Source organism: Myotis nattereri (genome assembly GCF_964212035.1).
Source record: "Myotis nattereri genome assembly, chromosome: 7".
In the NCBI taxonomy this organism is placed as follows: domain Eukaryota; kingdom Metazoa; phylum Chordata; class Mammalia; order Chiroptera; family Vespertilionidae; genus Myotis; species Myotis nattereri.
In genome coordinates this window covers 52,157,031-52,174,446 of record NC_138082.1, presented here as the reverse complement: position 1 = coordinate 52,174,446, position 17,416 = coordinate 52,157,031, and the positions used below count along the sequence as shown (strand labels likewise).

The following is a 17,416-nucleotide window of genomic DNA, read 5'->3' as shown; positions in this document are numbered from 1 at the left end:
ACACGTACAACACATATCACACAGCTGTATTCATTTGAAATAATTTTAAGCTTCATTTCAGATTTTAAGCCAAGAAGACAAATATAACTTCGTATTTTTTAAGAACTGCCATGCCTAGACCGAGCAAAAATTTCCATTACTAAAAGCTACCACCTATGAGGGCAAGGAGGGGGCGTGGGGGGAGAAGAAGGGACAAGAAAATAAACGATTGACCACTGACTTTTAACTATGCCTCATATTTTGTGGCCACCAACTTATATTACTATTCCCTCTAGGGAATCACCAATTTCCCTTTATGAGAGGACTAAAGGAAAAATGGCTGACATGGTAGGTGTAAAGAACCTGGATGCCTGCTTTTATTTTACTTTAAAACTCCAAATTTCTGACCATAAATCAGGGAAAATTTTAAGCCCATGTCTCTTAAAATTTTTCTTTGCTTTAGTTTGGTTGTTGGCAAGTCGCCAACAACCAATTCATAGACATTACTCTCAATCTCATGGATTTTAACTTATATTTGAGCAATTTTAACTTGCTTGAAGTTTACAGAATGGTTTCCAGGAAACCATAGGAGTATATGTAACAAAAGAACTAAACAGATTGTTGTGGTCAAACTGCAAAAATCCTTTTGCTACTTTTAACATAGAGTTTCACAATCTTTATTATTGTACCTATGGTGTACTATCCGTTACTACTGTAGCTGTTGGATGAAGACGTGTTTGCATGCAATTAACTACACAACATTTGTCCACAGGAGCTTACTTAATGGCATATCTTTGTGATAATCCAGGTTCAACAATCAGCCCTGCAGATATTTTCTTCCATGTAGAGTGTATGAGATCAATCTAGATTTCAATATGAAATGGAAAGATAGCATCTAGAACTTTTCAAATCTGAAGAGCCCAAATTGGCAGAAAACTACTGAGCAAAGGTTACAGATTTCCTTATTAAAAATGTGTGTTGTTTTTTTTTAAAAGAATGACAACAGAGCCTTTGTTTTTTTCTGAGTTCTTTCATGAAGCCTTATAAACAAGTGCTGCTCTCTGGTACATCTACCTTTAAGTCCAAATACACAAATATAACACAGAAACCTTGTAAGGTACTGTTGACTAACTCATTACATGTCAACATTTGATCAACTTGAATTTCCCTTAGAAAATGCTGTGATGCTATTTGTTGTAACACTGGTGACAGGTTTCAGAGGGAAACTGACCCTTCTACAGCACACAAACCAAACTGGTAATGCAACTGAGCCATTAGAAGACAGGGTCATTGGGTGTAACCCCAGCTAAACGGTTTACTGCCCAGTATTTAGTACAAAATAAATTAATAGTGTCAGACACTGAATATAGAACAAAAATACGCTGATTAAAATGTAACCAAAGATCCCTGGCCAGTGGCTTAGTTGGTTGGAGCATCTTCCCATACACTAAAAGGTTATGGGTTCGATCCCTGATCAGGGCATGTGGGAGAGACAACCAACCAATCTCTCTCTCTCTCTCTCTCTCTCTCTCTCTCTCTCTCTCTCTCTCTCTCTCTCTCTCTTCTCTCTCTCTCTCTCTCTTCTCTTCTCTCCCTAAAATATCTAAACATATCCTCTGGTGAGGATTTTTAAAAAAATGTAACCAAAGATATTCACAAACTACAGAGTCAACAAAAGTTAACATATCAACTGTAGATCAGCTAGTTGGCATCTCACATCTTATCACCATAAGTACCACCATGTTCCCAGGGAAATCTGTTTTGAGTACTGCTGGGCACATCTCTGCACTCTACCTATTTTTTGAACAAAGAACAAAATAGGAAGACATGCCTTATGAGGTGCTGATTTCCTATGTTCAATCAAAAGCTAAATAACCAACTGTCCATCAGCCTTACGTTGGCAAGAAGTTTGATTTGGAAGTCTCCTCATCCAATATTTTATGATTCTATACTTTCAAATGTTTCTGACAGCAAACACACAAGGAAAAAAGTTAAGTATGTAGAACTCAGTGATTTGAAGCCATTTGTTACTGCATACAATCAAGTAGGCTATAGATTTTTGTTTTGTAAGTTTTTAAAGATATCATTATAACTTTCTGTCTTTATAAAATAGTTTAAGTGCCCTCCAACCCAGAAATATAAAAATAGAACAAATGACTGTAAGGACTTTTTTTTCAGGTGCATAATTATGAAACTGTTTTTCAGTGTTATGAGGTCTTTCTTTGGTAATTAAATTACATGAAGAATATAGAATTTCATTTTAAACATAACACACAATTTTAACACTTCTGTTCCTTAAATATTTTTAAAAGGATCTCCCAACTTTTAAAAAAGCAAGATTAATAAAAGATTAACCAAGTAATAGTTTCCTACCCTTTTATCAATTCAATTCACCATTTATCAAACATCTATTATAGGTCTTGTACTGTATAGGCAAGGAGGAGATTAAAAATAAAAAAAAAGGAATTAAATGCGGCCTGCTCTCAAGGAGTTTATTATTTCATAAATGAGAAATGCAAATGCCCAGCAATCTATAGTAGAAAAAAAGATTATAGCAAATACTTGAAAGGAGATTTTTAAAAAGTGCTTAGGGCATATCAAGAAATGGATCCTCTGGTCTATATGTCTCTTCTTGTGCCTGTACCAGGCAGTTTTCAGAACCGTGGCTTTGTAGTATAGCTTGATATCTGGTATTCTGATCCCTCCAACTTTGTTCTTCTTTCTCAAGATCACTGCAGCTATTCAGGGTCTTTTTTTATTCCAGATGAATTTTTGGAGAGTTTGTTGTAGGTCTTTGAAGTATGCCATTGGTATTCTAATGGGGATTGCATTGAATTTATAGATTGCTTTGGGTAGTATGGACATTTTAATGATGTTGATTCTACCAGTCCATGAACTGGGTATATTCTTCCATCCTACGTGATAAAAGCGTAATATGCAAATCGACCGAACAGCCAAACAGTGGAACGACCATCTGGACGACCATCCAGGACCACACTATGACACCCACTTGTGCCAGGGCAGCCAAGGCAAGTACAGTGTGATTGGTTGGGGGCCTGGCCATCACCCATGATCACCCTGCAGCAGGAGGCCCAGACCACCGACCAGTGGGCTGCGGTGGGTGGGCGGGGCCTCCCTATGTGAGGGAAGCCTGGGTCCTGGGTACCGGAGGGAAGCCGGTGCCGGCAGCTGGGGGAAGGAAGGCCTACTCTTGCACAAATTTCATGCATCAGGCCTCTTTGTTTGTTTATGTTTTCCTCTATCTTTTTTCCCAGCATCCTGTAATTTTCTGAGTACAGAAAATTATACCTCCTTGGTTAAATTTATTCCTAGGTATCATAATTTTTTTGTTACAATGGTAAATGAGATTTTTTAGTTTCTCTTTCTGTGAGTTCATTATTGTATAAAAGAGCCATAGACTTCTGGGTGTTAATTTTGTATCCTGCTACAATGCTGAATTCATTTTTAAGTCTAGTAGTTTTTGATAGAGTCCTTAGGGTTTTCTATGTACAATATCATGTCATCTGCGAATAATGACAATTTTACTTCTTCCTTACCAATTTGGATGCCTTTTGTTTCTTATTCTTGTCTGATCACCATGGCTAGTACTTCCAGTACTATATCAAACAGGAGTGGTGAGAGTGGGCCTCCCTGCCTTGTTCCTGTTCTCAGGGGAAATGGTTTTAGTTTTTGCCCATTGAGTATAATGGCAGGGGAGAGTGGGGGGCAGGGTAAGAGATCAACCAAAGGACTTGTATGCATGCATATAAGCATAACCAATGGACACAGACACTGGGGGGATGAGGGCATGTACCGGTGGTTAGGGGAATTCGGGGGGAGGCCAATGGGGGGAAAAGTAGACATATGTACTACTATTTGTAATACTTTAAATAATAATAAAAAAGAAATAGATCCTGATTAGGAGGGCTCAGGGAAGTTTTCATAGATGATGTAACATCTGTGAAAGTTCTGGTAGAATTTCAACAGGTGAAGAAGAATATTCTAGCGAGTGAAAATATGAACAAAGACTAGTGAGGGATACAAGAGAGAACACATAGAATTGCTTTTGGTTTGATAAAGATCTAACTCTCATACAGTTCTTTCATACATATAAAGGATGTGATGTCCCTAACTCCACCACTGCTTAAGGTGATCTGCTTGTCAGTCGATTTCTATCTCTTACAAGGAGAAAGCATTGGCTAACCTACTTATCTCTGGAGATATAAGAATTTCTGACACATGGCTTGCAACCAATTGGTAAGCATATTTAATGAATGGTTACCACCCCTTCTGAAGGGCTTAACAAAGTCACAAATGGTCCTTGAGCTTCCTTCATTGTTTTCAAGACAATTTCTGGAATTTCTTAAAGAAAAACAAAAAGTCTTTTCCATCAGGCACTGGTCACTAGTAACGTTCCAAGTTACTCAAGGTCACTAGTCATGACCAAGCAGTCATGAACTGTATGGAACAGGAGAAAATCTTAATAGTCATTTGATCAACTTGCCTTTTATAAAAAGTAAACTGAATCTCAGAGAGGTTGAGTGATTTATCAAAAGTCACAAATATGATAGATTGTTGACTTCTACTGACACTTTTCTTCCCCACCTGCACTTCCCTGAGTTACTCTTCCAGCATGGCAATGTTCTCAAGGTTCTTCATAAATTGTTGTTGAACTTTAGCCATAGTACATATCATTAGTACCCTCAATTCTGAATAGATATCTCTATTTTTATTATTTTAAACCAGGAAGCATGATCTTTTAAAAAGCCAAAATGTTTAAAATCTCATGCAATGTATTGATTTTTATAGAAATGTGAAAGTATCAGAGAAGTGGTTTTCAATTCCAACTTTACATTAGAATCACTGGGGGAGCCTGAGAGAAATTGTTCATCCTTCAAATTTCCATTTGACTGGTCTAAGGTAGGGCTTTGGCAAGATTTTCTTGTTTGTTTTGGTTTGGTTGTTAAGCTACAGCTATCATTTACAAAGTAGATACAAAACTTATCAATCTTTGCTCAAATCAAATCAACTTATACATGTGTATACTGTAATGACGTGAAGTCCTTATAATTTTCCAAAAGAAGCTTTAAAAAAGTTATATCCCAATCCTCAAAGGACTTTCTTCTATAACTTCATTTGTGGCCTAATCAAATTGAGTATGCTGAGGTAGAATAAAAAAAGTCTGAAAAATATGAGTCAACTTTAAAGATATGTATTTTCTTATACTTTTTCAAATTATGGGGGAAAGGGAGGGGGAAATAGTTGTTTTAATTGGGATGATCACAAATTGCATATATTCAAGGTTTGATCTAGAACCTGCCATTTAAAAAATTGAGAATAACATTGGTTTAGATTATAGCGCTATGTGCTATTTAATATGTATTAGTTACTAATTCCTAATAAATGATCAGTTCCTCATATAACTTTATTAAGATTTAATTATTAAATTGCCAATAGCATCTTTAGCAAGTCACATGTAAACAGTCCTTACCCTTAGCTTTCCTCACCAACTTCCCTAATTAGTTTTTCCTTCAGCCATTTCCCCATTCCCGCAAGCTGTCTTTCACCTTTTGTCCATGCCCAAAACTGCTGCTATACTTCCTTCCCACTGCACAACTCAATATCCTCTTAATTAATGCAAGCTACCTCCTCCTGATCTAAATATCACATTCCAATTGCTCAAGTGAAATCTGATTTTCCAGATGGTCAAGTAATAACCAGCCCTACAAATGAATACTAAAAAACAAAAACCAACCCCTTCAAATAGGCATGGGTAAGACTGGATCCCAGCAGCAGGAGGATGGATGAGAGAGCAAGGTTCCTGATGAGTTTGCAAATAACAAAATAAGAAGAAAACCTTTCTCTCCCTGGCCTGAAGCACAAGCACACCGGCAGAGATGGCTGGTAGAAGTGATGGGTAAACATAAAAAGGATGTGCATTTAGGTACTTATGCACATCACACTTATACACCAGTAACACCTCCCAGATGATAGCTCAACAACAGTGGCATTCTGGCACAGAAGAATAGATTTCAAGAAAATATAATTATATTGGGGTAAAATTGGGGATTTTTGCCCATCACTATAAAAATCCTATACCACATGTTATACTGTTCTCACTCTATATTTCTCAAAATAAACAGTACAAAACAGTTTCTCCTTAGGTTCTTTTTACTTTGATGCTGAAACAAAATAAAACAAGATAAAAATAAAACAAGCATTAATGTCTTGTATGCACGCATTAAGGACTTATTGAAAGAACACCACATGATAAAAAATGTTCAATATTATATTTTCCTGATATTTTAACTGCTTAAATGTTATTGACAGAGAATTTATACCTATATCCAAAAAAAATAAAAATCCCCAAAAGAATTTTGCATATTTACTGTATGCACTAGCTCAATCTAAGTATCTATTTCTGAATAAGATTCCTTAGTGCTATACTCTCTTGCCATCCATAAGTAAATTCATATTGAGGACTAGTTGATTACTACTCTTAAAATTATATAAAACATATTTCTCCAATTAAGAAACACATCATTTAAATGTACATTCTGAGTACATTTAAAATCTCTCCAGAGAAAAAACAAGCACTGCTCATGTAGAGCTATAAAATCCCAAAGCTGGTGTTATTTTATCCTTCTAGTTTGTCAGACAAGGATACCGGCCATTCAGGGCTATATTTGGGTCATATCAACATTCCACTCAAAAATGTTGCTTAATCTCCTGAATAATGCAAATGAAAATGCCTCTTTAAAGGAGAACTTTGCAACAACACTACTGGCTAGGATACCACGGAAGAGGGGAGCAGGGGATTAGACCCACATCTTTTGTAAATTGGGCCTAAAATTGACTCCAGATTTGTGACTCATGAACAAAAAGTCAGTTTTAATATAGATGTGCTTTAAAAAGAAAAAAAAAATGGCCATTATTCTTAACAAGTTACATACTCGGTATTATTCTTTAAAAATGACTCATAAAATATCTTTTTAAGTACTTAAAGTCATGAATATGTTCTACTCCTTTACCTCTGCTTGAATGTAATTTTTCATTTGCCAGGAAAGGATACATTTTCTAACTAACCCCGTTAACCTAATTACTCATAAAGAAATACCAAAGGCGTCTCTGACATCGATGCCTTCACAAAGAAATGTAACTGTGCACACGCACACGAGCTTATTCCATCCAAGTAGATCATCAAAACTGTAATTTTTATTTAAAAGATTCATTCTGGTACATGTAATTTCTAGCAGTAAAATTTATCAAAGGAACGGAAAGTTTGCAAACAGTAAGACTGCCCTACCCATATTATGATTTCTTCATCCATATACTTAAAATCAAAATATTGACTTAAGCTTAAAAGAATAATAGTACTCTATTTAGTTGTCTTTGTGTGATCTTAAATGGGGATTGTAATGAAAATGCAATCTCTTAAAGGGGACCTTTTATCCTACTCAAAATAATTATCTTGTAAGATTAAAATCAGTGAATCATGCCTAATTAAGATTTATAATTTAACATCATTCGGTATATGATCTAAGAAAAAGAGTTTACAATCTCCAATTTGAAATGAAAAGTGAGAAGAAGTGAAGAGAAATAAAACAGCTATTTGGGGCGTACCAATGCACTCTATTGCCACATATTTACCCAGATTTCTGGTTTAATTTTTTCAATCCAAACACATAATGTGAAAATATAACATACTAAAGAATAGAAGTCAGGTGGGAAAAGAAGGGTTCAAATTTAAATTATGCTATAGAATTTGTAGATAGCTTATACAACATAGAATATTAAAAAAAAGGCTATCATGGCTAAACTGCCTATTAAAATATTTCGACTTTACAATGTCTTTAATGCAAAAGACTCCTAAACTGTGGGGTGAATTTATAATTAAATGGGACACCTGTAATGGTTATTTCCAATCCTCCTTTCCTTAAAGGATGTATCACCTGAGAAAGTAATGCCTTGTTATTACACAGGGCAAATATTTTTCTTCTTAGAAGGGCTAATAGATAGTATTTCTCTCCACGATGCCTAACAAGGCATTCAAAATAAGTTCAATATGTTTTCTTCTTCAGAAATATCTTTAAAGCGCCCCCACTCTCACCCAGTCTTGGGTTACATAAATGGACAGTTACTTTTCTGAGGTCTTTGATATTTCTCTTCCTGGCAGAGTCATCTGATGTGAGAAATATCTTTTGAAAATAAATGGTACAACTTCAAGTGCCCTCAGATCCATCACTTGCTGGACATTCCATCGTATCTCAGTTTTGATTTGAAAAAGCTGCTTGACTTCAACTTTTAGTTTTAGGTATCTCAATGCAAGCTTGATCTCATTGAGAAGTATCTTGGGAAGCAACCAGGTAAAATTTTTGTCCGCCCATCAACACTGAATGTTCACACCAAAAGGGAAAGGAGTCATAGAGGATGACTACATGGTCAGGGGGAAGGAGGTGACTCTAATTCAAGTTCAGAAACCAAGTTCACACAGTGAATACGGCATACTGCGACGTTAAGGAAAGAGTTACATTCCATCTGTATCACAGCTGTCACCACCTGTTTATGTAACTACAATGCCACTTCCTCATGTCAAAATATCAATACTGTTACTATGATAACGAGATAATTATTTGTGTTTGCCCCTCTTCCCCGACTAGCACTCAATGAGTAGTGCTCTTATTTTGTAATAGTCAGGATTTTCTGTCTATAGATAATTCAGGATTCCACATTAATAATACTTATTTTACTTGTGCTTGAAAACAGGTGTGTTAGTGCTGGTGCATGCCAACAGAGAAACTGCCGGGTTCTTATTACAAATCTTATTAAAATCCTCCCCAAACCCCTTTCCAACCATCCTGTGTCTGGGGAATACCTACCTAAGCATGTACCTGTGAGCAAACAATTCCAAAACACAGTGTTTCTCTTAAGAATATTTGCAAAATTCATGTGATATATGGGAGCACATGTCAGACAAAAAGCAACATGAGATAAAGGAAAGTATTTCAGCCACCACTTCATGTACAGAAAGAGTAGAAGATACCTGAAGGTCCATTTTCCCATCGACACGCTTGCTCCACCAGCTCTAGTATCTCTTTAGGAAGAGGCACATGGAATCGCTGTGGGGTCGTCTGTCACCAAGTGGGAACCCTGTGACTTCCACACAGCAGGCCCCGGGTGAAAGTGTGGGGGTGGTGACGGCAGGGCTGGCGAGTCCCCTTCAGGCCACAGGATCCCCCACGGAAGGGCCCTGCGCTTGTTCCCATGCTCTGCTCATACTGTCTCGAGTTCTTAATAATTTTTGAACAAGGTGCCCCACATTTCAATTTCACACCAAGTGCCAGCATTGCATAGCCAATCCTTGGTGAAAGTGACAACGTGTGTTATGGTAAAGACAATAAATCAAAGGAACAGCAAAAAGTTGACAGCAACATCCAGAAACTCATGGCTCCACATTACACTACTTTGAAATTTTTATTTTGAATTTTGCTGTTTCCCTGACTAATAATTCCTCATGTAAGTAGAGGTCACTCATCCTCAGATGAGCTTACTATCACATGTACATGGCATTTAATCAATTGTCAGTTGCTTAAAATGCATCCAATTGACATAAGGCAAACAGTTGAGTCGGGGAAAAAGACTTTTTTTGGTGAGTGAAGTAAAATGCAGTTTCTTTTCTCTTGTTTGAACTATATCCACAAGTGGAACAGAAGAACTATACTAATTACCAGCAGAAATAAAAACTCACAGGAAAGGAAATGAGTAAAGCTACTTTTAACATTAAGATCCCAGGGAAAAAGAAAACATTTTATAGGTAGTCTGCATGATGTATTCTGTCGTAAAAAAATTCTTTGTGAGTTATATATCACCAATAACTTATAATAGAAGCTTGTCATGATATGAAAACGAGAACAAAATCCTAACAGCAACAAATTTTCCAAGATTATATTTAAAAATACGTTCTAAAGCAGATTTCCTCCCATAAAAACATGCATGCTTAAGTTGGGTTGCAGGGTAAAAACAAAAGTTTAACCTTGAGCTTTCATATAATAAATAATAGTTCTACTTTCAAGATATATCAGTTTCAAAAATGATTGGAGGCAATGATACTATCATTGTTTTGTGAAAATCATAGTAGCTCAAATATAAGCAAACATATCCCTTATACCTATATTTAACATAAATATATCTGAATTGAAATTCTTCCTTGGATTTGCTGCTTCTACTATATCCCGCAACGACAGCCCACCATATGCAACGTTAAGCAAAGTGTCAGTATTCAAGTAACAAGACAACAAGCAGATTTGTTGCATAAACGATGTAAATATTATTAACAGAAAGTGCCATATGATATCTCATGTGTGGATGGCTGCTGATCACCTATCTGTTCCGCTGCCTCAGTCTCTCAGCTGAGATTTCGTCAACAGGTACCGCACGCATGTGCCGTGCGGAGGCAGAGCCGTCTGTGCGGCTGCCCTGGGGAAGCAGCTCACCCACCTGCTTCTGCTTCGCTTCAAACTTATCAGCACAATGTATTCTTACCCTCCTCCTGCCGCCCCCTTGTTCCCACTCTCTGCATTTCTTGTAGTAAGCATCCCTCAAGTACAATTGTCATTTAAATACTGACATCGAAAATAGCAAAAGGATCACTCATCGACAACCATGTCAGAGCACCTATGCTTGAAATTTCTACCATGAATTGAATGAAAAGTTAATAATAAAAGTGCAAGTGTAGAAAAAGAGTAATAAAATAAAATCCAATCATGAAAAGTACCTGCTACACAGAAATTTGTTTTCAGTCTTTGAAAAAAAAGACTGTTTTAATAGACATAAACTTTAGGTGGAGTGTGTGTGTGTGTGTGTGTGTGTGTGTGTGTGAGCGAGAGAAAGAGAGAGAGAGAGAGAGAGAGAGAGAGAGAGAGAGAGAAAGCGAGAGAGAATTGAAAAATGGAACAACTTTTGGACTTGGTCTTCTAAGTAGTACCTAAAATATTTTCCAAGTTTAATGATTTTAATAAAACATCAGCTCTTGTATATCCCAAAAGAAAGTGACAGTTATATTAATTTTTTTCATTGAAAACACAATTTCCATTGTTTCCTGTGCCATTTACTTATTCTAGTTTATCAATGACTCAAGATAGAAAAGCAGATATGCTGATTAATCGAGTCTTATTGATCATTATTTCACACAAATGTCTGCAGAACACTTTTTCCCAATCACAAATTTATAAATCAATTTAAATTCCTGGTAATTAAATTTATTAGCTCTATAACAGCAAATGTGGTACTCTATATAAAAGCAGTATGTGAAATCTGTACTCAAGAATATATTGATCAAAGGCAAAAACAGCAAACATTTCTATTAAACCAGAGTCTAGGACCAGACTAGAAAGTACTAAACATCACAGCCTGCAATTGTTTCAAGTACACCTAGTAATTCTGCTGATTTGGGACCAGTGAAACTGATTACTTAATGAGGCAATCATTCAAGGCATCCAAACAGACAAAAGTAGGGAATCATTAGCATAGCCGTCTTCACCTTGAGATAAAAAATTTTGAAAAATGTTGCAGACACTTAAACTTTTGGAATCTGACCCCATGCTTAAACTAAGGGGGGGAAAATCTAAAAAGTGACAGCCAAAAATTCAGGGGGAAAAATAATGCATCTATAATTATATTATTCATTTATCTTCTCAGGTAATATTTTCAACTATCTTAGAAATCTCAAGTTTTATACAGATTTTTCTCTACAGATTCTTGGAAGTACTACTTCTTTTCTCCCCTCTGGCCATACTCTTGTGCTATCTAAAAGTAATTAATGAAATCTCTGCGCTCTTGTATTTCTGTCATAAGTACCTGCCTACAAAAAGATTTTCAAAGTCCCTGCCCAACATGAATAAAAACACAAAAAAGATTTTCTATTTATGGGGAAAAAAATGGTACTGGAAACTTAGCCACTGAAGTCTTTAATATAACTAAAGAAAAACACTCTATGTGTTCACTCAGAAGATACCAGAGACAATTTTAAGAATCTCACTGATCTGGTACAGCCAGGAGAAATAAAAACTATTCTCTATTTTTTTAAAAAAAATAGTTCCTGAAATAATTCCAAAGAGGCCCTACAAACTGTCTTTTTAAAAGAAGAGAAAAGCAAGTCAACTCACATATACAGCTTCCAAACAGAAGTCTTACCCTCTTCCAGGAAAACAACAATGAGACTTTATTGCCCTGCTATGATTCTTTCGTTTCAGACATGATTAATTAGTAAGTATTACACTTCCCAAAACTTCCACCACACTCTGTGGTCTATCATCCTAGTTGTTGATAGACCCCTATGAAAGAGCAAGTAACCACTAGCGGTATAAGACAAGTATCCAAAAAACTCTTCTCTCTCACATCTTTGCCTCCCAAAATGAAGCAGGCTGCTTTTAACACCTCTCTCTCTCTCTCTCTCTCTCTCTCTCTCTCTCTCTCTCTCTCTCTCTCTCTCATAAAGAAATCACATTTTTTAAAACGTAGTCATTTTCCTAACAATACCTTTTAACATCTGAATAAGGCATGCAACATATTCAGTATTTGCGAATACATGGCACATTTAACCTGTTCCCTACCTGTATTTTTAAGCTGAAGTTCTGAAAGCCTTGTGAGTCCATGTAGTTTATATTGATAACCATCCACATGCACAATTAAGAAACAATAGAGAAAATGTGAGCAAGCATGTTTGGGGGAATGGTTTTTAATAGGAAAAAAAAAGTTTATTTTCCAAATAAAAGCTAATATGTCACACATGCAATGGAGATAGGAAATAGAATAAAGAATTAAAATAAAAGACAAAAAGAAGAGGGCAACTCTAAAATGTGAATGAATGTAAACTCTGATCTCTGCATATTGCTCCAAAACACTCTTTCAAGATAATTTTCCCTTTAATGCAATCAATTTCCAAACTGTCCATGTGAACCAAGAAGCCAGCCATAGCTGAATGTGCTATAAATATATATTTTAACAACCAACCATTTATAAAGACTCAGGTTTCCCCTTCAACTTTTCAACTGTTGTGTCCAAAAAACTTCACCCATAGTACAATACTAATAAATAGATCTTGGTTCCAGGAAACATTTTTAAAAATCTATTCTGGTAAAAATATCCTTGCTTTTTTTTCTGTTGTATTAAATTTAGGATCAAAAACATCAAAGCAGCTTCCACCTCGGACCTAACTTTTAGAGGATCAATGTGACAAGGCAGTCAGTCCCTGATAGATGTTTCTCTTGATAAACGACTTGTTCAAAAGAGACATTGTAGCTTTCATTTCCTGACCACAACACACTTTTAATTTGCAACAGCGGAGCTGCCAGAGTGTGAGCACTTGCCCACTTTCCAGCCTTTTAGGTTTGTAGCCCTGGTTCCTTTAGGCCAAACATCTGAGACAAAATCTAAAAATAATCCGAGTAATAGAATTACAAAACAGGAGCCACTAATGCCACTTTATACATATACACAAGTGTCTACTTTATAGATACAGATATAAACTTTTTCTCCCCGAATTCTAGTGTAGGATAACAAGGGTCCCGAGTGAGCATCATTTGCACAACAGGCATTTAAACTCTCAGGGAAATAAATTATGTGACTATTAGTTAATAGTAAGCAGAGCCTGGGTGGGGGGCAATTTACACACTTAAATCTGGTGTTAAATGTCATGAATTATATGATTGCCTAACCCAATGTGTTTTTTACATATTATTGCAATGGTTATCATTACTGCTACCCAGAAATCACACTTAAGTATCAATAAGGTAAACAGTCAAACCATCCAATTTCTGCTCTCAGCACATTGTCTGAGCTCCGATTTAAAATTTATAAATGTAATATCCTCCTCATCACAGGCAGCAGCCCAATCTGCTCTGAATATATATTACAGCTTTAACATCACAGAGGGAAATCGCCCATCTGGCAATCCCATTCGCTCCAACAGCTCCGGGGGAAAAAAAGCTGTGCTCTCTCCTCCTTAAAACATTTCTCAGGGCAAATTATGTGCATCTAAAATAAACAGTCTTCTTATTGATCGCTTCAAAGTCAACAAGTTCCAAATGCAAAATTCAATCAAATCCTTCCTATCGGGTAAGAGTGGTGTGTGTTTAGCTCGATAGTCATCAGAGTCCAACCAGAAGTGTATGTCGCGCAACGGCTCTTGTAGCCCCTTTCCTTGTATTCACATTTGTGTTATGAGAGAGCAGCAACCGCTGCCACATTACAGACCCCTGGCTATTGCCCTACTGCTATTTGTTTCTTTCATATTCTCCCTTTTCCTTCTTTCTCTCTTTTCAGGGTGTATGTATGGTGGTTGGGTAAATGTACCAAAAAAGAAGCAGTGTAGAGTGGACATATCCTTTGGTTATGCAAAATACTTTTAACATCTTTTTGTTGTTGCTGCTCCCTCTTAGCCTTAATTGAATATCACAAGGTGTACACACGGCATGGTCACAAGGGCTATTGAAAACCCCCTCTCACTCCATTTATCTGACCTTTTTTATTTTTTGTAAAGAAAGAGGAAAGAGCGATTTCAAACAAAGTCAATTTCAGTGCCTGATTATTTAATTCTGTCACAGGTTAAAAGTAAAAAGCGCTGACAGGCAGACAAGTGAATGGCAAGGAAAGAAAAAAAGAAAAAAAAACTACCACTGTTCCTTAAAAGGCATTAAGGACTTTAAGCAATCAAAATATATTTTTATGTTCATGTAAAAGATATCCCTTCATAACTCACTCCCCAAAACACACACACAGAGACACACACACACACTCACAAGAACTGATTACTCCACAAAGTGCAATCATTGAGAGAGCCCATAGTCCAATTGCATTAATAGATTGAGAGAAAAAAATTCACCCAGTTCTGTGTGTGTACATATATATATAGAGAGAGATATACTTTCATTAGTAAGCAGTCTTTCCCTACACTCCCGCCCTCTCCCCTTTTCACCCAGCCCCCTCCCCAAAAACCCCACACCGAGTTTAACTAATTTACATACCATTTGACTTCAGTGGTTATACAGTGCATTACTAGTAACATGCAACTTTGGGATTACCGCTAAACCCATAAAAGTGCATTCCAGTAATCTATTACTCAAAACTGAAATATATAAACATGTGATAGCAAAAATAAACAAGCATTTTGACAGATTAAAACATACATTTTTTTTTTTAAAAAAAGGAATTATATATCATGAGCATCTGCTTCCCAAACACGGTCTTCCATGGTTGGATCATGCCATTTAATTTGTCTTTCCTATTTAGATGCAAAGGAAGTAAATTCCAAAACTGACATACCATAAACACTGGTGCTACTGATCATTTCTTGCTGGCAGCACAAAAAGCTGAATTGGATTTCTCACAAGCAGGAATTCCAAAGGTTGCTTTTCATTAAAGCCACTTTTCCTCTCAGCTATCAAATGTCACTGCCTTGAAACGTGGGCCCTTTCGTCAGGTATTCATTTAACCTACATGCATATAATTAAGGGGGAAAGCAACATCAACAAAAAGGGGATCTCAGATCACAGGAGAAGAAAGGGAAAAAAAGCACATGACCAGGAATGCAAGTCCATGTCAATTTCACTCACTCCCATTGAAACTAACAAGAGCTCCGGGAGGACGGTAATAGGATCAGTGGATTGTATATACCATTAAATTATACATCTTTCTCTCCCGTCCCCGGCCAACAATACGCCCACCACGCTGTACCCCCTCCAAGATGATGTGCTTACATTTTTCTGCAACCGATCTTCTGACATTATCACGTTCCCCCAGCCACGAGATGGTAATTTAACCTCAACTTTCTGCGTGTGCAACATTCTTATTTACACTTCTTATTTACTTAGAAGTTAGTTCCCGAAGAAAGTCTAGCCCCACCCTATGACTCCGCTTTCTCCTTCTTATATTTTTTTTGTATTTATTTTTGAAGTAAAAAGATAGTAATAAGTAAGCACAAGATAGCGGAAAACGAGATTCTTGCCATCGCGAACTCTTAATCCCCCACTATTGTTACAATGATTAAGCAGCAAAAACATGCATCCTAACGTTTCAGGGCTACTTTGTACAGAGAAATTAGACAGCAGGTTGGCGTGCCGAATAGAAGCGAGTGCACATGCAATTAAATGTTTACGACACAACTCGAAGGTCTCCTTCTATTCCAGGTCTTGGATTTATTTATATTCTTTTAAAATAAAACAAACAAACAAACAAACAAACAAAAAACACACACCGCACAAATTTAAACAGCTGGTAGAAAACTACGAAGCTCCTCTTACCTGAACGCGCGGAGCGAAAAGCCGATAGGTTAGCGTCGCATCGATCCGCTGTGTTTGCTGATGAATGGGAGCGAGGGTTAAGTGAAGGTGCCTATGATTTGAAATCATTCCAAGTTTTTGAAGGGAAGACGGACTGCAGCCTCTGCCATGTTGGAATTTCAAACCCAAAACAGCTGCTTGCGAGGAGCCAGCATGCCAGAGGCTGGGCGCAGGCGCAGAGCGCCGCCGAGCCAAATTCAAATCACTTTCACACTAAGAGCCAAAGATCAGTTTTCAAAGGCGAGAGGGAGGAAGACGCGGCGGCGGCGGAGAGGGCGAGGAGACGGGAGGCAGTGGCGAGAGGCGGGCAGCGGGAGGGCCGGAGGGAGCGGGAGAGGCGCCCGGAGCCCGCGGAGCTGGCGGGGGAGAGAGGGAAGCGGGAGGCGGGCGGGCGGGCGACCAGAGACGCGCCAGAGATTCATGGGCAGGGAGGGCGCAATGGCCGCGCCGCGCCGGCCGGCCGGCCGCTCGGGTCATGTTACACGGCCCGGGCCCCGGCGGCCGCCCAGCCTCGCCGCCGACGCGCTCACGCGGCCCGGAGGGGGCCCCGAGGTCATGATGACGCGCGCGGGGACCCGAGCGCCCGCGGCCCGCGCTCTCTGGCGGCCCAGCCCGGGGAAAGGGGAGCAGCAGCGCCTACGGGGAAGGGGCCTCTCCTTCCCACGCGTGATCAGCCGGCCCCCGCGCTCGCCGCCAGCCTTGGAGGGCCCAGGACCGGGCTGCGCGGCTCTGCGGCCCGCGGGTCCCTCCCTGTCCGCTCCCGGCCCCTCTCAGCACAGCGGCGGCCCGTCCGCCCTTCCCCACCCCCCTGGGCTCCGCGCCCTGGACAAGATCTGGCCCCGCGAGCCGGGACCTCACCCGCACTCTCTCCTGGGCCCCAGCACCAGCCAGGACATGACTCTCTGCCAAGGAGAGGCAACTTTGAGGGGGAAACCGAATGAACCCTGTTGTCCTCCTCCGCCTCCCTGCGAATAAATAAAATCCTAAGTGTCTAGGTGTGCGGTCCATTCTCCAGCTCCCTGGCTCCCCTCCCTACCTCCCCCAGGCGGCTCGAGCGGGGGAACACAGCGCCTGGGGGCCCGGTGCAGGCTGCTAGTGCG

The 17,416-nt window shown here is 38.7% G+C and overlaps 1 protein-coding gene across 1 annotated transcript in view; it reads right to left on the bottom strand.

The window, feature by feature from the left end:
- Nucleotides 1–15,325, bottom strand: part of FIGN (fidgetin, microtubule severing factor) — a gene marked incomplete at both ends in the record, with an annotated part of 119,426 nt that extends 104,101 nt beyond the window's left edge. The window contains one exon of the mRNA XM_081096090.1: nucleotides 15,301–15,325. Coding sequence (XP_080952216.1) covers nucleotides 15,301–15,325 — 25 coding nt within the window. The remainder of the gene's footprint in view (nucleotides 1–15,300) is intronic.
- Between the last annotated feature and the right edge of the window lie 2,091 nt (nucleotides 15,326–17,416).